General features: G+C 47.4%; 3 protein-coding genes across 3 annotated transcripts; all 3 read right to left on the bottom strand.

The window, feature by feature from the left end:
- Window positions 1-1,402: 1,402 nt before the first annotated feature.
- Window positions 1,403-2,545, bottom strand: LOC127339396 (F-box protein At5g18160-like). Its single transcript, XM_051365257.1, has one exon. The coding sequence runs from the start codon at window positions 2,543-2,545 to the stop codon at window positions 1,403-1,405; it is 1,143 nt and encodes a 380-aa protein (XP_051221217.1).
- Window positions 2,546-7,696: 5,151 nt separating this feature from the next.
- On the bottom strand, window positions 7,697-10,091 carry LOC127341671 (L-type lectin-domain containing receptor kinase SIT2). Its single transcript, XM_051367550.1, has one exon. The coding sequence runs from the start codon at window positions 9,964-9,966 to the stop codon at window positions 7,966-7,968; it is 2,001 nt and encodes a 666-aa protein (XP_051223510.1). The 5' UTR covers window positions 9,967-10,091; the 3' UTR covers window positions 7,697-7,965.
- A 5,630-nt stretch (window positions 10,092-15,721) lies between these two features.
- Window positions 15,722-17,865, bottom strand: LOC127341672 (L-type lectin-domain containing receptor kinase SIT2). The gene has a single exon (XM_051367551.2). It carries the CDS (start codon window positions 17,756-17,758, stop codon window positions 15,809-15,811), a length of 1,950 nt encoding a protein of 649 aa, XP_051223511.1. The 5' UTR covers window positions 17,759-17,865; the 3' UTR covers window positions 15,722-15,808.
- Window positions 17,866-24,703: the final 6,838 nt, after the last annotated feature.

Genomic DNA, 24,703 nt, shown 5'->3' with positions numbered 1-24,703 from the left:
TTCTATCGCTCAAATAATTCTCGAAGATTTTTGGTCTAAATATATTTGTAGAGAAATTATAACAGGCAACAAACAAAACTGCGACAACTATCTATGATATGTTAAACCGAAAGCAAATGAACTCAAAGATCACAAATGAGAGTGAGACATTTGCATTGTTTCCATGTTGTGATTGGACAAAAAAGCTCAGGTCTGGACCAAGTAATTCAAATCCTATCGCTGGCAGCGCCTGAAAATTAATCTCAGCTTCATAGCCCATTATTCCTTGTAATCATAGGTGCTGATTTGAAATTACCTAAAAACAACACAGAGAAATCCAGCCTCAGTAAATTATAATTAGAACATGACCTGAAGCTTTAAACTAAACTAGCATCAATGGAGGATTAGGATTTCTAATAGGTAGGGTAATGAAGCTTAAATAGACATAGTAAGTGGAAATAAATTTCCGGATTACAGTTTTAACAACAACACCTGCTAAGAATATATTTGGTGCATTATTATACGAACGCAATATGCATGGCAATAAAATAGCTGAAACGCATGATGCATCAAAATACAGTTGCCTATGGCCTGACAGAGTCGGAGCGCAACAGTGATCGAACTAATAAGTTTTAAATGTCAACATTGTATCTCCGATAAACTGTAACCCGAATATAGAGCTAGTCACACAACATAGAAACTGGTGATTTAACATTGTTCTCTGCAATAAAGGAGCAACCCTGTTCTGAGAAGAAAAGAAAAGGTCTACCTTATAAAAGAACATACAAACAACAGTTCAGTTAGCTTACATTTGTTTTTGAACACAAACCAAGAAGTGCATAGAAAAATCAACTATAGCAAGACCTGAAATTCTTGATGCGGGGATATTTTTTTTTATCATGTAAAGCACGCGGTTTCTATCCTGCTCTCCATTTACGACACATGAAATATATTGAAATTTTTTCAATGTATATTAAAAGAATCAGATTGACTACTTGATAACTGGAGAGATGACTAATTTCATCTGTTGAGGTGTTATACATTTTCTAAGTTTCTATGGGGCCACCAAAAATTACCGAATATATGTAGTGTTGACATGTTAGCACTTGGCACCAACTCTGCGATAATAGGTATTAGTGGATACTTCCCATGTGACCACCATCTAAAAGGTGTATTTGTTAAAGGTAAAATACAGATTGTGCTGAACATGTTTTATTTGTGAGGAAAAAAAGCAACTCCATCGAATCACTAAGGTAAGATGAGAAATATGTATATGCCAGGATCACTAGTATGTCGAGGTACCTTTAGACCCTTTGGAAAACATGGGCACAACCTCGCCTCAACGACATGTCATGCTTGACGAGACTTTCTTTGAACCGGTGTCCAACAATACTCAAAGCCCACGAGTCGCATTGGAACTGTCCTAGCAATTTTCCAGTATTGTCAAAGTGGAACATGTAACTGGGCAGTAGACTAGCACATCTCCCTTGTGGGACAAAACCAAATGTTGCCTAAGTGCAGCCATGTAACCGAATGTCTCTGGGAGCTTAACATGGTACTTGAATGACCAAACCTCTCTCTCGTAGTCCTCAAGCACCCAGATTTTGGCGAGTGTCCAACCATCAGCATTGCAGCTAAAGCGAATGGAACCTTCCATATCGCACAAACGAGTGAATAATCTGGTAGGAGTATCCAGCGGGCGATGCATGGTCCTGAAAGATTCAACTACCGTGTCGAAAACAAGTATGCCAGCGTCGCAGCCGGGATCCCAGTGAAGACAGTCGTGTAAAACGACGGGTGGGTCCAAATTAGTAGGAGTCATTCCGTCCCAGGGCAGCATAACCTTCTCTATGTCAGGGATATGTGAAGGAGCTCCAATGCACCTCGGCAATTGCCCCCGCCGCACCGTAAGGATGTAGTAGGCAGCTTTGTGGTGGTTCCCAATTCTTTCCTTCCAGTAGAGGACGCGATACTCGCCGGTCGGGTGGTGCAGGTACAGTGCAGCGATGTTGATGCGTCCTACGGTGGCGGTGAGGCCCCGGAGTGGAGCACATTGCCGCGTGGTAGGGTTACAGATGCTGAATCGGCCGCGAGAGAGGGAGATCAGTAAGAGCCCATCGCAGGAGGCAAGCAGCAGCTCGAAGTCTTCATAGTCATCAAAACCGAGGATGGGACGGCCGTGCTTGAAGATTTGCGAGCCGCCCCCGTTCCTGTCTGCCCCATAGAGCGTGACGAGGGGTACCGACGGCTGGCGCCGGTGGTGAGCGAGGAGGAAGCCAGGGGTGGAGGTGATGCGGCGCCAGGAACGGCAAATCGTGCGGCAGCGGAGGACGTCCTTGGCCAGAAGGCGGGCAAGGATCTCCCACACAAGGATCTCCTCTGGGAGTGCGGCGGCGGCAGCGGCGATGCGGCGGCTACGCGCCCGCGTCGTTACTCCTCCTGGCCGCACAGCCTCGATCGCTGCAGTAGGGTTTTGGAGAAGGAGGGATGCGACGAGGACCGTGCGCCGCTTAGGTCTCCACGAGATCCGCGAGATCCGCACCGGGCCTTGTTTTGTCCGGGCCATCCTAATTCGTTGCCAATCACAGGAGATAGGCACAGACCGCGCGCTGGATTCTCTTGGCGTCGTGCAAAGCAAATCGCCGGTCGCTCCGGGCCGGTATTTATCCACGAGGAGGCAAGATCGCAAGCGGGCGCTACCAGTAGATGCTTAAATCACGGACAAGATATCTCGCCGCAAGGGACCTACACTTTACAGAAAACACCCTAGAAGAAACGAGATCAACACAATCCAGTACATAGGTGTCTCTGCCACTCGTCGCCGCCGAGAAACCAGAGCCAGCTGCTCCGGAGCCCTTTTCCGGCGAGAGCTCGCTTCCGCGGTCCATCACCTATCTGCGGGGAACGAATCACTCCGTAGAGAGGCGACTTAGAGCACCCGCGACGGAGTTGGTTCAGGGCCTCCACATCGGAGGTTGAAGAGGCGTCGCCCTTGCGGCCATGGATAGAAGCGGCAAGAACGCCGGCTGCTTGTTGAAGCTCATCGAAGTAGCACCCCGCAGGCATCAGATAGCACCAACCCGGAGGGTCTTCCGCTTCTCCATCTTCCATCTCAGCACCATGGTGAGGCAGAGAAGAGGGAAGAAGCAAAAATCCCCATCGGTTGAAGCCATCCACTGACCTGGATCTAGCTGTCGGCGCACAGAGAGATGCAGCTCCTCCTATCTCCCCCTCGCCAGCTAGGCCGGCTAGGAAATGAAGAGAAAGCGTCATCAAGACTCCTCCACTCTTCCCCTCGCCACCATGACCGGCCAGAAGAGGATGAAGATCTTGGATCCTACACAGGCTATCGAGATGCTCCGCCGCTACGTTATTGAAGAAGGTGGATCGCCCTCCTCTCCTGGTCTCCTCCACCCAGAGGAGGCAGATCAGCAGCAGCAACACACATAGGCCATGGATCCGGCGGAGATCCATGGCTCCACCTCCACTACAGGGCATCAGCCCAATCTCTGGCATAACGCCAAGAAAACAACACAAACCTACCCTAAACTACTCCGACGCCCTACCAAGACGCACTCCGGCCAGCTAATCAGGCGGAGCGGTCGGCGGCGGCCCGGTCTGCGGTGGTCGACCCTCAAGGGTACTGTAGCGCCTTGAGAGAGGGGGAGGGGGGAAAATGACACCTTACAAAGACTCTTCGGCGGGTGAAAACCTGATTTTTTCCAACTGGAAGCAGATGATCTCGTCCTGCTTGGTTGCCTACCTAGGTCAGGTCGTGGACAACGCCGTGGCTATTAGGGCATCTCCACCGGGGCGACGCATTTCGGGCGCGTCCGTTTGCGTCGGCCCAAATGATCGAAATCGATCGCTCGTCCGTTTGCGTCGGGGGTGGCTCCAGCGCATACTTTTTTCCCATTTATAAAAATCATAATTTATATTAATAAAAAAACATAAAAAGATTTTTAAAAGGCCATAAAGGCGTGCTAAAACCTAGCTAATGGCTACTGCTCGTCGTCGATGACGAAGTCAATGAACTCCGACGTCGGTGATGGAAGATGGTACGCCGGCGGTGGAGGAGGAAGGGCATGCAGGCTGCGGCAACTGCGGCCAGACCATCGCCTGCGCAGGAGGTTGTGGTGAAGGTGGCCATGGATCCCAGGCCGGAGCAGCAGCCGACGGGCCGTCGTTAGAACGCTTCGGCGTGGCCGGAGAAGTCGCTGGCCTCTCCTACGTGAGCGCCGACTCGTGGAGCTGGATTGCGAGTCGATCCCACATAGCTAGCTCGTTGAGCTCGTCGAGCTCGCTATTGGTAACTGCAGCTTGTAAGCAACCTCTCCAATTCGTGCCAGCATGGAAAATGGTCCAAAAAACTTGATTGATAATTTGTGATTGGCACGACCAACTATAGATGATTGGATATAAGGCTGAAGTTTCTAAAACACAACATCGCCAACTGCGAAGGTCCTCTCCGACCTATTCTTATCAGCTTGATGCTTCGTGCGTTGTTTCATACGCAATAAAATGTTGCTTGACAGGAGAGAACACTAATTGTCGCTCATCCAATCAATTCTGAATGTCACCAGGAGCAATAGCATCAGACGATGTCACACCAAAATGCCCGTCAGTTTCGGAGTGATTCGCAGTGCTCAATTGCAGTTGTGTTCCAGTGGCTTGGAACACACACTGCCAGAACTTGCTAGTAAAAACAGGATCATTGTCTGAGACCAAGGACTGAGGCATATACCGTGAAGGCGATAAATAGAATCGATGAATAAATTTTCAACTTTAGAAGCAGTGTATGGGTGTGACTAGGGAATAAAATGTGTGTACTTTGAGAGTTTGTCAACAATCACCAAGGTGCAATTAAACTGCTTGGACTGGGGCAAGCCATCGATCGATGAAGTCCATTGTAGCCATTTCCGAGGGTCCAGATGGAATAGGTAGCGGGTGCAAGAGTTCGGGTGGCAATATACATTCATGCTTCGCCTGTTGACAGACATGTCAAGAGCGGACGAATTCTCTGACTGCACTTTTCATTCTTGTCCACTTGTAACTATATGAGCTTGTAGTGTGGAAGTAGTTAATGCTTGGTGCACCACCGATAACTATTTTTGATGCGCCACTGCTTGGCTTTTTTTCTAGTAGTGTGGAAGGCACGATCAGCAGCTGAAACATCACCAACTAGAAAACTTATGTTATTGCCAAGCTGCATGTCTGCTTCATGCGCATTAGAGTTAGCGGAAACATCAGAAGACCAAGCAAAAAGCTCATATATATTCAACCCATTCATGGGCATTGCAGTTAGCACCACTGAATTCTTAAATTTACTTGCAGTACACTGTAGGATAAGCACCTCCGCATAATCAATGGTGAACGTGCAAAACTTTAATTTTTCATTTTATTTAGGATTACCAATAGTCAATAGATCACATAAAACCAATGCAAATCTTCTACTTAATAATCAAGAGTAGTGTTTCTCCCAGGGTTTTAGGAGTCTTTCCCTAAATAAGAGGTTTACCCTTTAGTGGCGGAGCTTGGGAAGTTTCGGGCAAATGGGCTTATAGGACAAAATTTCAACGTTTTGGGCCAAATTTCTGTGGATCCTTCATGAAATGTCCATGGGCGGGGGGGGGGGGGGGGAGGGAGGGAGGGCGGTGGCCCCTGACTCCTTCATAGCTACACCACTGTTACCCTTCCTTGCGCATCTTAAAACATACAGAGTCCCGCCTAAAAAAATTAACTAATAATAAAGGAAATAGTGTTTCTCTCGGGATTTTGGGAAGTCCCTAATAACAAATTTCCTTCAGCCCACATCTGACAATCGTGGATGACGTCACGATGTAGCCGCCGGGACGGCGATGGGGCAGCTCCTCGGTAAAGAGACGAGACGACTGGCTCGACATGATGGGGTCCCTATGGGTCGTTTCTTCCTTGTGGTCGCAACCATTGGCTAGATCCTTTGCATCTTTTTGGCTGTGCTTGATGGCAGCCAACACCCTTGTGATAAGGAGAGACACCGCCCTCCCGTGCCTGGTCTGTGGCTGCAACCATCTCGCGCAGGGACACTACTCCTCGTGATACTAGCTGGCCTATGTTCATCTGATGTCTTGGCGCCCATGGCAGGAGAGATGCTGCCCTCCCATGCCTGGCGGGTGACCGTAACCATCTAGCGCAGGGTTGCAACTTAGTCGCGGTATTAGGCGAGGGGAACATGAAGGGCGAAGGTGGAGAGGTCGTCCTACTACTCCCTCTGTCAGTTTGGCAGCGGTAGCACATGCCTGCCAAGCATGGCGTTGTGGTTATCGCGTGTCGGGGTAGGTCAATCCACACACGAAGGGAAACAACAACGACGTTAAGGCCATATTGTGGGTAAGAAGCATCCAAACCGTTGACTTGGGGGGGAGCTGCATGGTGGAATCATGAGTGCCGCGGCGATGGCATGAAACGACGGTCCAAATTATGTCTAAGGTGCAAGACAAATGAATAGAACTAGACATTGTACTATTTAGGCTGCCATTTTAGGTCGCATCGTTGAAGATGGTCTTAGGCCCGTCCTCCTTGCTAACCTGGCAGTAGATGGGGGAATGGAATTTCAGATTTTAGGGGGAATGGAATTTTAGATGTACTAGCAAGCATGGGCGGACACGGAGGGTGCGCTGGTTGGGCCGTGGCCCACCACAGAGATTCCAGAACTTGGCCCAATAATCATCGATGCTATCTGCAACTGCTAGTCTTGGACGAGCGACCCAGGCAGGCAGTGAGGGCCGAACTGCGCTTCAAATCCATCCGCCTCCACGCTCCAGCGACCAGCGCCCGCCGGCGCCGCCCGCACTGCGCCGGCTCCTCGTGGCCTCGCCTCCTCCAACTCCAGCCTCCCCTCGCCGGCCGGTCGCCCGTCGCCGCTCGACCCCGCGGCCGCGCCAGCATAGGTGCTTGCAGCTGTGAGCAGCGCTGAAGCACACCAACAGCCCAGCACCGGAGGTCTGGAGCAGCCAAACGGAGCCGGTAAGCCTGCGACTGCCTGCTGCCCTGCACGAGTGCTTGTTCATGTTATATTGTTGTGCCTACTGATTTCTTGATTTAACCCTAAATCCGCAATGTTGCGTACTGATTTGACGACTTGCTGTTTCGGTGCGTAATGTTGATAAATTGGGAAGAGTTGAATATGCGAGAGCTTTCTTGGAGTCAATGGCGCACCCAAAATATTTTTGAAGCCTGACATTTATTTTTCGTGTAATTATTATAGCCCACCAAAACGTCTTAAATTTTGAACGGAGGTAGTACCACATAGTATCACATGACTTTTAGTGTGGTCAGCAAGCCTGGGCAGCTGATGGCTGGGCAGGAGGGACTTTAGGTCGGCCAGTGCTTGGAGTTGTTGATGTTTCCGATACTACTTCATTGTCACTTGGTAATTGGACTTGCCTAATTCTACCCAATGACATGCCAAGCATGGGCAGGTGCAAAGGCTCTCTTATGACTCCTAACCTATGCTTATCCATGTGAAAAGTTTTTCTAGTTTGTTACTAGGAATCTTCCTTCAACTAATCAAAATTAATGAGATGAGAGACACATAGTCGTGAGGAAACTTCCTCGCGACCACTGAGTGTGTGCTCAGTTAAGTAATTCAGAAACATCCGATGTTCCTATGTCGACACTGTTTGATTTATTCCATGTTAATCTCTATGAGAACTCAAGGCAGCATGTACATGAATGATAAAAAAGAAAAAAATAGATTTGTGAGCCGTGAAGCACCGTGTAGTAAATCAACCCACAATTACAAAGGTAGCTTCTTCGTTTACATGTTAAATTAATGAGCTGTAACCTGTAGGCACCACTCAAAAAGCAATTATACACTGCTCTCACTATAATCCGTAAGAAAAGCCCTTGGGAAGTCTAACCTTGCCCCAGCATTACATGACTTGGTACTAAATATAATGTTGGCATGCAAGCTCACAAATAAGATAATATCAACCAACAGTGATATCATCTTCCTCCTGAAATGTCGGATATTGTGCCAATGCTCATCTTTGATGAAAGATATGACAATGCGTATGGGTCAAACCCTTCACCCTGCATTATAGAGAGCAGGCTGAAGCTCATGTCTGTATCTGTCAACTCCGGGAGTTGTGAATCACCATCAAGGTACCGTATGATACTCTGCATGTTGGGTCTTACATTGGCAAATGGGTGTGCGCATAACAGTCCCAGCTTTAGCACCAGGCATGCCTCATCAACATTATAGTCACTCTGTAGCCTTGTATCTACTACCTCACTCAGTGATCCCTTATTCCAATGCTCAAGAACCCAATCAACTAATAATGGTTGATTTCCTTGTGGATTGCTGTTAACTGGCCTTTTCCCACAGGCAACCTCAAGAAGGAACATGCCAAAGGCAAACACATCCGTGAGAGGAGTTGCCTTACCCGTGCATACTAATTCTGGGGCTAGGTATCCAATGGTACCAACCACATGTGTGGTTTGTAGATTCGCTCCATGATCATGAAGTCTTGCAAGGCCAAAGTCACCTAGTCTCCCATTCATTTCACTATCAAGGAGAACATTGCTTGCTTTGATGTCACGGTGGATGACCACTTTCTCCCATCTTTCATGGAGGTAGAGCAAACCTGATGCAATATCCTTTATTATCCGAAACCTCTGAGCCCAGTTTAGTGCAAGTGTTTGTTCATCACAATACAAATACTTATCAAGGCTACCATTTGGCATGTAGTCATACACCAAAAGAAGTTCACCTTTTCTCCTACAATAGCCAAGTAGCTGAACAAGGTTACGATGTCGGATGCGGCCAATACTGACAACCTCAGCAACAAACTCCTTCAAACCTTGTCTCGACTCATGGGACACTCTCTTCACGGCAACTTCTAATTTAGTTGATGGAAGTATTCCTTTATATACTTTCCCAAACCCTCCTGCACCAAGTAGATGTTTGTTTTTAAACCCTTCCGTGGCATGGAACAACTCCTTGTATGACAACCGATGTGGCCCGAACTCGACCTCCCAATCTTCTTTTAGCTCACTATACCTCGATTTTCTCCTCACATGTAAAATGACCATTGAACCCACAACAAATATGAATGTTGCACTGACTATTGGTAGGATGATTTTCAGGAGCTTTGGCTGATGCTTTGGATGAGGTAGCCTCGGCAGCTTTGCAATATTGATCTGTGGAGCTGGTTTGTTCATCCCAAAACTCCAACCAAGCACATAATGTCGTGAATCGACCTCTCCACCTGAAGATGAGAACCCGATGTAGGATGGCTCTTTCAACACAATTGAGAGGTCATAATCTGCTGAGATGAGTGGCCTGGTAGGTTTTTCCATTTGAAGGGGAGCCATGGTCACATTGATTTTCTTGGCTTCAGCATTATAGTCCACCCACACTTGCATCGCATCACCACTAGCAAGAGTCATGTTTTGGAAGCTACCATTCCAATCCTCATAGTACCCTGCAGGGTAGGACTTTATAGAGTGGAGGCCATTGATGTCGATACCTACATGGTTGGTGTTGATGTCTTGAAACTCGATGTTTAGGACAGTGTCTAGCTCGATGGCAAATATGTGATTGCTAAAGTTGCCGTTGTTTTTGGAGTTCATGAATCCCAAGTATTGATTGGCCAATGAATCTGAGAAGTTCATGCTTGGGGTGATGATGAAGGCCAAGCCCTGTCGGCTCATGATGGGGTAGCTAGAGCGGATGGCAAAGACGAAGGAAACTGAGAAAGATTGCACGGTATCATTATGTGATTTGCGGAAGTGAAAGGGAATTGGGTAGAAAGCATGACCTTTGCAACCAAGTGAGCCATTGGTTAGCTCAAGGAGTCCGTTCGCCTTGACTGTAGCAGCATCATCGACGGTGAGATTAGTACCGGCTGTGAAGCCAAGGTACAATAGTTGGTCATCACTTGTTGCAGTGAAAGATGCGACAAGGCCAAAGCTGAGGAGGAAACAAAGAAAGAAGAGCTTCATGTGATGTGAGAAGGGTGAAGCAGTTTATGGGCCACTGCAAGAGCAGATTGTAAAGCTATTTAAATCAAGTTGCTATGGAGATCATATTTCTCTAGTTGAGGCTAGTAGAGACTACCTACCTACAACTTTCCTACTTAGGCAAAGTTGTGAATAAATCCTTCCCATGCGGTTGTAATTTATTTGCACGGAAGGCAATTCTTAGGCACGCATGACTTCAGTGCACAAGTCAGTCGTCCTTACTTTTTGATATAACGCACACCTACTACACACGGCCTCATAAGTCAAGTCGTCTATGTAGCTTTCCATCGCCGATATAGTCAGTTGTCTATGTAGCTTTCCGCATTGGTCATTGTCAGGCAGTTTCCCAAGAGTACCTAACTAGTACATTTGTATGATTTGGTTACAATATGATATGCCGCCTGGACATATTTTTCGGCAACCGTTCTCGCTTTATGAACAACTACAGTTTATGGTTCATGTATAAACTTTTCTCACCTTTGCCCATGCCAGGGACAGAATTCAACAACCACAGAGATATATCATATATCTAGGGGTGTTTTTTTTTTCTTATGACAGGAGGTTCCTACTTATGTACCTTTTATGAAGCAGAACTGGGATCGATTGAAACTATACAGAGAATTCAAGATCACACTGAGTGAGGTAACTGATCTTATTCGAGATTGATTAATGCTATATATGATGTTGGGCGTCTCTTTGTACAGATATTTCTCTTGCTAGGCTAGTAGAGACTACCTAGAATTAGGGGAACCTGCGTGCTTAGACTAGCTCCAATGTGAGTATCATAAGTAGTATCATACATGCCATGTTGGCAAAAATCTGATGTGTCACATCAGGTGAGAGATGATAGTAGTATCATAATATGGTACGGTATCATGGCACATAAACCTAGAAACTTCATGACAAATACATCATGTACACATATTTGCATTGAGATTCTACAAAATATTAAATATGACATAAGTATGATACCATTTTATGATACTATGCATTGTGGAGGTAGTATCACAAACTAGTATCATGTACATGATACTATTGTATCATACTTCCCATTGCGACTAGTCTTAGGCTGGTCATAGTGGTAACTATCATGTAGTAGTATCATGCATATGATACTTGTGTATGGTAATATCTTTATAGCGGTTAGTATCATGAGGTGGTATCATAGTCATGCTATATTTATTGCTTTTAGAATCTCAATGCAAATTTACGCACAAGATTTGTTTGGCATTAACTCATGACATGCGCTATGATACAATATCCACCTATGATACTTAAATCTCCTCCCTTCTTCTTATTTAGCTATCACATCAATATTTTTGTTGGACCAATATGCATGATACTATGATCGTCTGTTTCAAGGGCACACACATCACCGTAAGCAGTTGTTGGTATTATGGTTGCCGAAAAATAGACCACGAACGGAGCCAATGTGTACAGTGTTAGATGACCTGCAATGGATTGGAATTTTTATGATGAAAACCCTAATTATTCCGACAAAGTCATAACAACCCAACCGATGTTGCCGCTTCCACTTAGAATAGGACTCTAAGAGCATCTCCAGTCGCGTCCCCCAAAGGGATTTGGGGCGCGCCGGACAGAAAATGCGTTCCAGCCGCGTCCCCCAAAGCCCTTTTTTGTCCGGCGCGCCCCCATTCGGTGTCCGGCGCCCCGAGCCCGTCCCCGTCCCACAGGGGACGCACCGGGCACGCCGGACACAACGAAAAGCGAGGCGGGGAGTGGCGGGGCCAACGCGTCAGCGGCACAGAAGGCTAAAACCCCGTCGCCTACCTTTGGTCAAGCGACGTTAATGGCGTCCCTGTTTTCCCAGGCGACGCAGGGACGCGTCTCGTCGTGCATGGCCGCGTGGCCGTCCGCGCCGGAGTTATTGCGTGCAACCACCCGCTGCCGCCGCTGTTTTAAGACGCCTTGCAGTTCTCGCCGCTCATCACAATCGCCGCCGCCTCCCCCCTCCCAGATCTTCTCCTCGTCTCTCCAAAAAAATGTCGACCTCGTCCTCCCGCAAGATCGCCGCGGCGAACGGCTTCGGCCGCGGCAGCCTCACCGTGGCGGAGGCGTGGGCGCTATCGCGCGCCGGTATCCAGTCCCGCCGGACATGCGGCTGCCAAGCAGCGGCGGCTGGAAGATGGCCGTGAACGGCATTGGCGTTCCGCCGCCGCCGAAGCCGCGCACGGACCAATGGTGGGACGCCGTCAAGGCCCGTCGGGCTCAACTCATCGCCCAGGAGCGGTTGGATCCGACGTGGGCGGTCGACAACAACGACGCCTGGTGGACGACGTACTTCCAGGCGAAGTACGACGTCGAGATGCACAGCACCGACGGGCTCGTCGGCGGCCCCAATAGCTGGAACAAGGACGGCCGCGCCCGTTTCGGGGCGTTCGGGCGCACCTCGAGAACGTCATCCGCGGCATCCGCAATGGCGCTCCAAGGCTGGAGATGCCGTCGTCGCCGCCGCCGTCTCCTCAATGGCAGCCGAGGAGGACGACGTACTCGTCCTCCTCGCACTCTTCTTCCTCAGGACCGGCGCGATCGACGCCGTCCTCGTCTTACCGGTCGGCGCCATACACCGTTCCCAAACGGGAGGTGAAGGAGGAGCCGGCGACGCCCGTCAACACGAGGCGTGGCGGCAGCGGCAGCCGGCGGCAGCAAGGGAGGTGCGGCGGCGCCCTCCTCATCCCGAAGCCGGAGGTGAAGGAAGAGCCGGAGGAAGCGTCGCAGGCGGCGCAGGCGGCGCTGCTGGCGGAGTATGAGCGGCAGCAGCGGCTCATCGCCAGCAGCGACGACCCCGAGGACTGCCCAGGTCTGCGGGCGGCGTTCTTGGTGTCCATGGACGACAAGGACGCCTGGAGGGGCAACCTCGACGCGGCGATCGCTTTGTCCATCCGCGACTCCGGCAAGCCGCTGGTGGACCTCACCGACGACGATGAGGCAGGACCAAGCGGCGCGGTGAAGGACGAGCCCGTCGACGAGCCCGTCGGCGAGCGCGTCAAGCAGGAGGTCGTCACCGACGACATGTACAACTTCCAGCAGTACTACGACGCCTCCGGCCGCCGCAAGTGGTTCTAGATTAGGTTTAGTTTAAATTTAGTCAAATTTCGTTCGAATCTTGTAAGTTTGGACGAATCTTAGTCGAATCTCATTAAGTTTAAAATTTCCGAATTTTTGTTTGGGGGACGCGACTGGGGAGCGACGTCCCCCAAAGGCGGCACGAACGAAACACGTCCCCCAAACGCTCAATCCGGTGCGGTTTGGGGGACGCGGCTGGAGATGCTCTAAGCTTGCAAATTGGCACCACGCGTGGCTAAGAGCATCCCCACTCGTTGGCGCTCCCCACGCCCAAATCCGGCGAAATTTTCATCCGGATTGGAGGAAGATTTGGCGTGGGGAGGAGTAGTTTCCCAGTCGTGTGCTCCCCAAGCGGCGTTTCTCGGGGAAAAAGAGGATGGCTCGGGGAATCCGGACGAAAGAGGAGACACGTGGGCGTGGGCGGTTGGTTTAGCTTCATCCGGAGTCCCCGGGAGACCCCCGGGAAACCGAGGATGGCATGGGGAGTCCGGACGAAAATAGGCTCAAATCCGGACCAAAACGAGGAACCGGGGGCCTGACTGGGCCGTTTTTCGCCGTCCGGATGAAAAAAAGTGGCCGTGGGGGGCTCTATGGGGAGACGAGTGGAGATGCTCTAAGAATTTCGTTCCCTGCAAATAAATTACAACCAGGTGGGAAGGATTTAAGTTCAGTGCACAAGTTAAGTCGGTCGTACTTATTTTTCCATATTGGCTGCTACTTCATTAGTCAGTCGTCTGTATATGTAGCTTTCCATCTCTATGCAAACATGGCTTGAAAAGTCAGTGTGTATGTAGCTTTCCACATTGGTCATTGTCAGGAAGTTTCACAAAAGTAACCAATTGAATTACTGTAATGTGATTCGGTTACAATATGATATGCCATCTGGCCTTGCCTCCACCAACCGTTCTCGCTTTATGAAGGCCATGTGAACCTAGAGAAGTCCTGCCCATGGGCAACACATGACGCGTCGTGGGAAATATAGGACTGTCAGTATAGAAACTTTTCTCACCTTTGCCCATCCAGGAACCGAATCGAACAACTACCAAGATATGTAGGGTGTATGTGGAATGGTTATTTTCTGACCATCCCACTGACCAAATTAATTGGAATAGGATCCGGATGCTTCATGTTGGATATTTATCGTATTTTTAAACGGAGCTGGATAATTCATCAGTAGTTAGATAGGTGTTGAATAGTTCAGATAATATCTAGATAGTCCTATTTGCATATCCATTTTTATTATTATATCTAGATAGTCCATTTTGCTTTAAAAAACTCATTTCTTACATATAAATAAAATATTCTTGTGTTATCTCTAGCAAGTACAGTATAGTGCTCCATTTGTTCACTATATTGTAAGTTTTTTATTTTTGAAAAATGCATGTATGTAAACGTGTTTACGTTTGTATCTACTCTATGTTCAAATATCTAAAATGTCTTACAATGGAAGGCATAAGAGCATCTCAACTCCCCCCCACCCCCACCCACCCATTTGACCGGTTTTGCCTTCGGGCGAAACTAGGCGAAGGTAGTTCGTGTATAGGCAAGAAAAAATTATAGAATTAAAAAATAACATATAATGGTGGCGGCAGCTCTACCAGCCGTGGCCGCGGTAGAAGACTGTGTAGTCTTCATCGTCGGTGATGGTCGCCAGTGACGCCCTTGCCTGGGTCACCCTGCCTCGGACGTTGCACCTCGACGAAGTCATCGGCGTCGTCGATGTTGACGACGAGGTTGAGCAGGCACACCTGCTCCACCCTCCGACGATGCTCCTCCTCCTCCCCCGATTCATGCCTAGACTAGGCGAGCACGAAATTGAGGGACGCCGGCGGCACGTCCTCGAAGGAGGCACACATCGCCATGTGCTGCCTCGGGAACTTCTCTGGTTGTCGTTTGACCGGAGAGCGATCTGGGTGGCGGTGTCGTCCAGCGGAGGAACCCACTCCTCCAGCTCTTGCTTGATGAGGCGCATGCGACTGCCCGGAGGCGAAGACTAGCGGGCAGCCTGCGGCTCATGGTTGCGGCTGGCACCACCCGTCCGCTCCCTCGGCGGTAGCAGCTCGTCGAGCTCCTCCTTCTTGACGGTGGGGCGGCGGCGGAGCGAGGAAGCCGCCAAAGCTGCAATCAAGGTGGAGGACGAGCTCCTGGATGCGGAGGAAGACGAGAAGGAGTTTCATGTCATGCCGGACACCATCATCTCGTGCGGCGTCCAGCGGCGGTCAATCGGTGGTTAGGAACGGAGCATGTGGTCGAGGATGGCCTCCAGTGTCATGTCCGGCGTGCCCCACCAACGGCGTTGCGCCTTGGCGTTCTTGTTCTTGGGGGGCTGCCAATGTCGTCGTAGTCGGTGAGCTCCCATTCACTGTGTGCGTGGAATTATTTCACATCGCAACATTGATGGGCACCCACGCGGGTCCACGGAGCGAGAGCCTCCGGGAGGTTCCATACATTTTGACATATTTTTGGATGATACTTCACAGATGCACAAGAGACAACACAATGTATGTCTAGAATTTTAGTTTACATTTTTTGAAAACTTGAAAGTGTCGCAACAAAAAATGGGGTGCGAGTGCAACTAGTAGTTGCAAATGAGAGTTTCCCCTTTTGATACTAACAAAGAATAACTTTAATCCATAGGACTTGCCATACATATATAATATATAAGTACATTGCACAGAATGATGGTAGAGTTTGGTACAAGTATGCATCTAAATAAAATAAAAAGGCACAATTTACACTATTGTGATGCTAGTTCATTGTCACTGTAGATCGAAACTTTGTTCTGCATCAAGGATATAATGTTGAAGCTCATATGTGTCGGATTCAGATCTGGGGGTGCCATGTCACCGTTGAGATACTGCATAACCTGCCTCATGCTGGGCCTTAAATTGACTAATGGGTGTGAGCTGAGCAATCCTAACTTGAGAGCTAGGCATGCCTCATCAACATTGTAGTCACCTTGGAGCTTGGTATCCACTGCATCTGTGAGAAATCCTTGCTGCCAATTGTGAAGCACCCATTGAGACAACATGAGTTGTGATGTTGGGTCGATGGGCTTTCGCCCACAAGTGACTTCAAGAACAAACATGCCAAACGAAAATACATCACTAAGAGGGGTTGCTTTGTTGGTGCGTGCTAGCTCAGGAGCTAGGTATCCAATGGTGCCAACCACATGTGTAGTTTGAGGGCCTGTATCGTGGTCATATAACCTTGCTAAGCCAAAATCACCAAGTCGCCCATTTAGTTCATCATCAAGGAGCACATTGCTTGGCTTGATGTCTCGATGCAGTACAACTTTCTCCCATTCCTCGTGAAGATAAAGCAAGCCGGATGCAATTCCTTTAATGATTTTGTATCTTTGGGCCCAAGTTAAAGTAGGCTTCTCGTCTTGATCATACAAGTACTTGTCAAGACTTCCATTCGACATATATTCATACACCAAAAGAAGCTCCGTTTTGCGACGGCAATAGCCATGCAATTGTACAAGATTACGGTGTTGGAGGTGGCCGATACTTGCAACCTCAGCGACAAATTCTTTCATTCCTTGCTTCGAGTCATGGGAGATCCTTTTCACAGCAATCTCCACTCTAGACTTTGGAACCACTCCCTTGTATACCTTTCCAAATCCTCCAACACCTAGTAGATTCTTGCTCTTAAATCCTCGGGTTGCATGAAACAAGTCCTTGTATGAGAATCTATGTGGCCCAAATTCAGTTTCCCAATCTTCTCTTAGTTCAGCATACCTTAGTCGCCTTCGAACAAGAAGAATGATAGTAGTGCCCAGAACAAGAACAAATGCTGCAGTAAGTATTGGCAGTAGGATTTTCTGTACCTTGGATCTAGGCTTGGAGCCTTCACGAGGTAGCTTGGGCAGCTTGGTGATGTCAATTGCTGGAGCAGGCCTGTTGATGCCGAAACTCCAACCAAGCACATACTGCCGTGAGATGAATGAGCCTGTGGAGGCTGAGAACCCGACATAAATCATGTCTTCTGTGAGCACCGTTGCGAGGTTATAGGTGGTGGAGAGTAGTGGTGTGATTGGTTTCGCCATGTGTATGGGAGCCAAGCTCACATCGATCTTTTTGCTATCTCCATCATATTCCACCCACACCTGCATCACTTGATAGCTCGCGAGTGTCAAGTTTTGGAAGTTACCGTCATCGTGGTAGTAGCCCGCGCTGCTGGAGTTGACAGAATCGAGACCGTTGATGTCGATTCCAACATGGTTGTTGTCGATGTCCCTGAACTCATCGTTCCAGTTAGTGTCGAGCTCCACAGCGAAGAAGCGGTTGGTTGCATAGCCGTTGTTGCGGTCGTTGATGAGGCCCAAGTACTGGGTCGGCATTGTGTCCGAGAAGTTGTTGCTAGCAGCAACGAGAAAGGACATGCCGTGGCCGCAGAGATTGGAATTGGCACAGTAGATAGCAAACAGATAAGAGACGGCAAAGGAGGATCCATTGCCAAACCGGATTGGAGTCGGGTGAAAAGCATGGCCTCTGAGACGGAAGCTTCCATTGGTCAGCTCAAGTAGGCCATTGGGTGTGATTGTAGCCACGCCGTCGAGGGTGAGGTCTGCCCCAGTGAAGCCGGAGTAGACGAATTCATCTTGCCCAGTAGCAAGCTCTGAAAGATGGTTAAGGACGACGAAGAACAGGAGCAAGGAGAGACGCTTCATGCTACTACTCATGACTCATGACCAGGAGCTAGCTAGCAACTAAATCAAGACAGAGAGGCGTAATTAAGCTTCCCTCTATCTAACTGTGCTAGGCAATTCACACTGGCCGGTCGGATTTTTCCACATGCACTGCGATCTGTGATTTGTTTGGTCGGAGCTTGTGGAAAAAGCCTCCTTTCCTAGAGGTTTCCTCAGTGCGCTCAAATTGAATTTTTTTTTGGATCATACTTTTGGTAGCTTCTATCAAGCACGTGTGGACTCGTCCAGGGGATTGAGCTAGAAGCAAGCAGTTTCCGTCCAGATTATATATAGAGATTACTGGTCTTACATTGCAAAGTCAAGATTAATGATTGTTGTGATGTTTTTTTTTAATAAAGGAGCAATAGCCCTAGCCTCTGCATCAATTGATGCACATGGCCCTATATTAAAGATCACGAAGTATCAAGTACGAGAATAAAAGTATGAAAAGAGAAATTACAATCATGGATCCGACAAGGTTGCAACATGAATCAACCAACGGAAACAACGACATCTAAATAGGCTAGCCATACTCTATCCTATTAATGTGTCGTCATCCAGGTAATAGAAATCCTGCGTAACCATCAGCAGCTTGTTGCAGCCAGTATCCATATCCTTGCGATGATCCTCCGGTAGCAGGAAAGTCCATAACTGTATCCAATGCACAGCTCGATGAATAACCTGCAAAAAGTTAGTGCCCTTCAGATTATTAAAAATCATATCATTTCTAGTATTCCATACTGTCCAGCATATAGCTGATATACCAATCCTAATTTTATTCGTATCTTTCTTCGGAACTCCATACAACCAGTTCCTAAACATATTATTGATACTCATTGGTGGCGAAATGTTATAAGCAAAGTAAATCATCCTCCAAATGATAGTAGTAAAAGAACATGCAAGGAACAAATGATCAACAGTTTCATTTGCATCACAGAAGCAACATTTTTGAGACCCTGTCCATCTACGTTTTGCCAAATTATCCTTGGTAAGTAAAACCTTGTTAAGAAACCACATGAAAATCTTAATCTTTAAAGGAATTTTCAGTTTCCATAAATATTTGCGCAGAAATCTAGTATGACCATTCATATAATCAAGATACATAGATTTAACTATGAACAGTCCCGAATCTGTAAGCTTCCATACAAACTTATCAGGTTCATCGGTAAGGTTGATGTTAATTAGTCGTTGACACAAATGCAACCACTCAGTATATTTATGATCATTTAGGCCTCTCATGAATGTAATATTCAACGGAGTTTGAGCCAACACTATAAATACCAAAACATCTCTATGTTGAACTATATTATAAAGAGAGAGATATTGTTGTGCTAAAGGTACAACCCCTAGCCAGACATCTTCCCAAAAACGAACGGAGCAGCCATCACCAACTTTGAAAAACCCTCTACTAAAAAAATCAGATTTTACTTTCATAAGACCTTTCCAAAAGGTGAATCTGTAGGTTTAGCCTCAACTTGCGCTAAAGTTTTAGAATGTAGATACTTGTTATGAAGAATTTCTTGCCACATACCTTGTTCAGTAAGGATTCTGAATAACCATTTACTAAGTAAACACTTGTTTTTTAACTCCAAAACTTCAATACCCAGCCCCCCCTGATCTTTCGGCCTACAAAGCATGTTCCACTTAGAGAGTCTATATCTTTTCTTTTGTTCATCAGATTGCCAGAAAAAATTGGATCTATAGAAGTCTAATCTTTTCCTAACCCCCACTGGGATCTCCATGAAAGATAACATGAATATTGGAAAACTTGTTAAGACCGAATTAATGAGAACCAATCTATCCCCATAAGAAAGCATTTTACTCCACCAACATCCTAAGCAAAACGACTCTCAACAGGATTCCATTCAGCATTTCTCAAAATTAGGTGATGGATAGGAATACCAAGATATTTAAATGGTAGAACTCCTACCTCACAACCAAAAATTTGCATATATTGTTGTTCAGTCTCCTTTGCTTTACCGAAACAAAAGATCTCGCTCTTATGAAAATTAATTTTTAACCCGGATAGTTGCTCAAACATACATAATATCAACTTCATATTAAGTGCTTTGGCAATGTCATGTTCCATAAATAAAATTGTGTCATCGGCATATTGTAATATTGAAATGCCTCCATCAACAAGATGAGATAAAAGCCCCCCTATTTGTCCCGCTTCCTTAGCCCTAGCAATAAGAATGGCTAGCATATCGGCGACAATATTAAAAAGAATTGGAGATAAATGATCTCCCTGTCTCAAACCCTTCCTAGTCTGGAAATTGTGGTCAATATCATCATTCACCCTAATTTCCACACTCCCTCCTTGAATATAATCCGATTACACCATATTTCATCAAACCCCTTCATACGGAAAACTTGTTGTAAAAAGGGCCATTTTACCTTATCATATGCCTTCTCAAAATCAATTTTAAAAAGAACACCATCTAGCTTTTTTCTATGTAGTTCATGTATAGACTCGTGAAGCACCACTACTCCCTCCAGAATATGTCTACCCAGCATAAACGCAGTCTGAGTAGGTTTAATCACATTATGAGCTACCTCAGAAATACGAATGGTGGCAACTTTATTAACAATCTTAAAAATCACATTAAGTAAACAAATAGGGCGATACTGTTGAATTTGTGTCGCGTTATCTTTTTTTGGAAGCAGAGTAACAACCCCAAAATTTAGCCGATGCAAAGGTAGTTCTCCTCTTTGGAAAGAAATAAAAAGCGCCATCAAATCCAATTTGATTACTTTCCAAAAAAATTGATAAAATTCCGCCGGAAAACCGTCTGGTCCTGACGCTTTATTTCGCTTCATATGTGAAATCGCCTCGTGAACTTCCTCGAAAGAGTAGTCTTTGATCAGAGTCTCATTTTCAACCGCAGAAACTTGAGGAATATCATCTATTCTATCCTCTACCATTACTACTGAACTTTGTTGCGGCTCACCAAAAAGTTTTTTGTAGTATTCAGTAATATAAGTTTTAAGATTTTCATCCCCAACAATCATACCCTCTTCTTTTTCAAGTTGATTTTTTTTTCTTCTTCCTATGTTTCCCATTAGCAATTAAGTGGAAGTATTTTGTGTTATTGCCTCCTTGCACATATTTAACTTTTGCTCTTTGTGCCCATTTTGTCTCCTCGGACCTTCTAAGTTAATTAAGTTATCATTAGCCAATTTTAACTGATCCCTCTCAACAGTAGATAGAGGGCAAGTCTCCACCTTAATATCTAGGGCCTCAATAATTTGAAGTAACCTCTCCTTCTCTACTTTATATTTCCCACTTAAATTTTTCGCCCATCCCCTTAAAAATCTTCTTAGGTGCCTAATCTTTTTTTCCAAGTATCAATTGGAGAAACCCCCGTTGGACCTGCAGCCCATTCAGCTGCCACCATATCATAAAACCCCTCTTGTTGAAACCAAGATAACTCAAAAGAAAACCGAGCCTTTTTACCTAGATATGCATGATTTTCTGAATCAATAAGAAGTGGTGTATGATCAGACCCTGAACGAGGTAAAAGCTCTCACCGAGACCAATGGGAATTTTTGTTCCCACTCCACGCTAGCCAAAACACGATCCAATTTTTCATAAGTAGGGGTCTCACGCCAACTAGCCCAAGTGTATTGACGCCCGGAGAGCGCAATTTCCCTCAGATTTAAGCTTTGAATAATTGCATTAAAAATGAAAGGCCATCGAGGATTATAATTATTATTACTCTTCTCTTCTGGTTTTCGAAGGATATTAAAATCTCCGGCAAGAAGTAAGGGTAAAGGCTCTCCCTCACATAACCGCACCAGCTCAGACAAAAATTCATGCTTGAGAGACACTACGGGAAAATCAGGCGCTGCCGTGCAGCCTATCTTTGCCGTGAGCTGCTGCACGGCAAAGATTTCTTTGTCGTGCGCAGCAAGCAGACCGCACGGCAACGTCAACACGCACGGCAAAGTCTGGGAGCAGCGCACGGCAAAGAAACCTAGCACGACAAAGAAAGACTTGGCGCACGGCAAAGCAATATCTCACGGCAAAGTCTGGGAGCAGCGCACGGCAATGATAGTAGGACGGCAAAGTCCCTGCAAGCCGCACGGCAAAGAACCAATGCACGGCAAAGGCCTGGGCACTGCCGTGTCTCGCCCCTTTGCCGTGCAGACAGACCAGTTGCACGGCTAAGGGTCCTTTGCCGTGCGCTGCTCCCTTTGCCGTGCGCCAATATACATTTTATTTGTTTTTCTAACTATTTTATTTCATCTACTACTTATATTTATTTTGTTAATTAGTTTTTCTTTTTGATGACTATTTATTACACTATGTGCAATACAAAATTAGTCTCCATGTTCATCCCCCACATATATCAGGGTTCCGGTGCTCCGGCGGCCGTCCCCCTCCTTCCCCCAAAAACAGCGGGACGGCGGGTCTACCCCCGTAGATTTCTCCGCGCGAGGGTGCAAAATGTACTTTTTCATTCTTTTAGGTTTGTTAGGGTTAGGTTTTAGGTCCACTTGCAAGTTTTGGTGGCATTCCGGTGCTCCGGGGGTCATTCCCCCCTAAAAACGGCTGTCTGTGGGCCCCGGATGGTCTACCCCCTAGATTTCTCCGCGCGAGGTTCCACCAATATACCTTTTCATAGGTTTAGGTTTGTTTAGTCCATGGACATATGGAAAACCATGTGTGGCACCCTTTGGCACAGTCTAGCCCCTGATATACCCGCGGCGGGACACTTCACAGTACACGTCCAGGAATATGTTAAGTGTTATCGCCCGAAGGTGAGGAATGTCAGACCGGGGATCCATGCCATGCACCATTTGGTGAATCACACCTTGCATCACACTTTTACACATAGCATAGGCCCACATGCAAGATTTGGTGGGGTTCCGGTGCTCCGGTGGTCGTTCTCCCCCTCCTCCCCCCAAAACAGCGGAACGTGTGCCCCGGCGGGTCTACCCCCTAGATTTCTCCGCTCGAGGGTGCACAAATGTACTTTTTCATTCTTTTAGGTTTGTTTAGGACATATACACATGGAGAACCAAGATTGGGACCCTTTGGCACATACACCCGCAGCTCGAGCCATTATCACACGATCGACGGTGAGCCTGATCTACTGGTTAGGGTTCGGCGTAGGGTTAGGGCTAGGGTCTAGGGTTTAGGGGAGCTACTTTTGCACCATTAGACCTTGCATCACACTTTGACACATAGCATAGGCCCACATGCAAGGTTTGGTGGGGTTCCGGTGCTCCGGCGGTCGTTATCCCCCTCCTCCCCCCAAAACAGCGGAACGTGTGCCCCGGCGGGTCTACCCCCCTAGATTTCTCCGCGCGAGGGTGCACCAATGTAACTTTTCATTCTTTTAGGTTTGTTTAGTACATATACACATGGAGAACCAATATTGGGACCCTTTGGCACATATACCCGCAGCTAGAGCCATTATCACACGATCGAGGGTGTGCCTGATCTACTGGTTAGGGTTAGGTGTAGGGTTAGGGCTAGGGTTTAGGGGCTAGGGCTAGGGTTTAGGTTAAAGGGTAAGTATTTATGGTTAGGTATAGGTTTAGGGTTTAGGGTTAGGGTTAGGGTTTATGATGCATGGTTCTGCAGCTCCGGCGTCGTGGTTTAGGGATTTAGAGGGGTTTAGGGCTCGAAGCCTCCCCAGTTTAGGGTTTAGGGTTTAGGGGAGCTACTTTTGCACCATTAGACCTTGCATCACACTTTGACACATAGCATAGGCCCACATGCAAGGTTTGGTGGGGTTCCGGTGCTCCGGCGGTCGTTCTCCCCCTCCTCCCCCCAAAACAGCGGAACGTGTGCCCCGGCGGGTCTACCCCCCTAGATTTCTCCGCGCGAGGGTGCACCAATGTAACTTTTCATTCTTTTAGGTTTGTTTAGTACATATACACATGGAGAACCAAGATTGGGACCCTTTGGCACATATACCCGCAGCTAGAGCCATTATCACACGATCGAGGGTGTGCCTGATCTACTGGTTAGGGTTAGGTGTAGGGTTAGGGCTAGGGTTTAGGGGCTAGGGCTAGGGTTTAGGTTAAAGGGTAAGTATTTATGGTTAGGTATAGGTTTAGGGTTTAGGGTTAGGGTTAGGGTTTATGATGCATGGTTCTGCAGCTCCGGCGTCGTGGTTTAGGGATTTAGAGGGGTTTAGGGCTCGAAGCCTCCCGCTTTAGGGTTTAGGGTTTAGGGGAGCTACTTTTGCACCATTAGACCTTGCACCACACTTTGACACATATCATAGGTCCACATGCAAGGTTTGGTGGGGTTCCGGTGCTCCGGCGGTCGTTATCCCCTCCTTCCCCAAAACAGCGGAACGTGTGCCCCGGCGGGTCTACCCCCCTAGATTTCTCCGCGCGAGGGTGCACCAATGTAACTTTTCATTCTTTTAGGTTTGTTTAGTACATATACACATGGAGAACCAAGATTGGGACCCTTTGGCACATATACCCGCAGCTAGAGCCATTATCACACGATCGAGGGTGTGCTCGTTCTACTTGTTAGGGTTAGGTGTAGGGTTAGGGCTAGGGTTTAGGGGCTAGGGCTAGGGTTTAGGTTAAAGGGTAAGTATTTATGGTTAGGTATAGGTTTAGGGTTTAGGGTTAGGGTTAGGGTTTATGATGCATCGTTCTGCAGCTCCGGCGTCGTGGTTTAGGGATTTAGAGGGGTTTAGGGCTCGAAGCCTCCCCAGTTTAGGGTTTAGGGTTTAGGGGAGCTACTTTTGCACCATTAGACCTTGCATCACACTTTGACACATAGCATAGGCCCACATGCAAGGTTTGGTGGGGTTCCGGTGCTCCGGCGGTCATTCTCCCCCTCCTCCCCCCAAAACAGCGGAACGTGTGCCCCGGCGGGTCTACCCCCCTAGATTTCTCCGCGCGAGGGTGCACCAATGTAACTTTTCATTCTTTTAGGTTTGTTTAGTACATATACACATGGAG

This window comes from Lolium perenne, chromosome 3 (assembly GCF_019359855.2).
Source record: "Lolium perenne isolate Kyuss_39 chromosome 3, Kyuss_2.0, whole genome shotgun sequence".
NCBI classification, from domain to species: domain Eukaryota; kingdom Viridiplantae; phylum Streptophyta; class Magnoliopsida; order Poales; family Poaceae; genus Lolium; species Lolium perenne.
The sequence above is the reverse complement of the archived record's forward strand: the minus strand, read 5'-3'. Positions and strand labels throughout refer to the sequence as shown.

Bases quoted from the DNA above. Each gene is read 5' to 3' on its own strand.
- LOC127341672 (XM_051367551.2), bottom strand. From the start codon at position 17,758: ATGAGTAGTAGCATGAAGCGTCTCTCCTTGCTCCTGTTCTTCGTCGTC.
- LOC127341671 (XM_051367550.1), bottom strand. From the start codon at position 9,966: ATGAAGCTCTTCTTTCTTTGTTTCCTCCTCAGCTTTGGCCTTGTCGCA.
- LOC127339396 (XM_051365257.1), bottom strand. From the start codon at position 2,545: ATGGCCCGGACAAAACAAGGCCCGGTGCGGATCTCGCGGATCTCGTGG.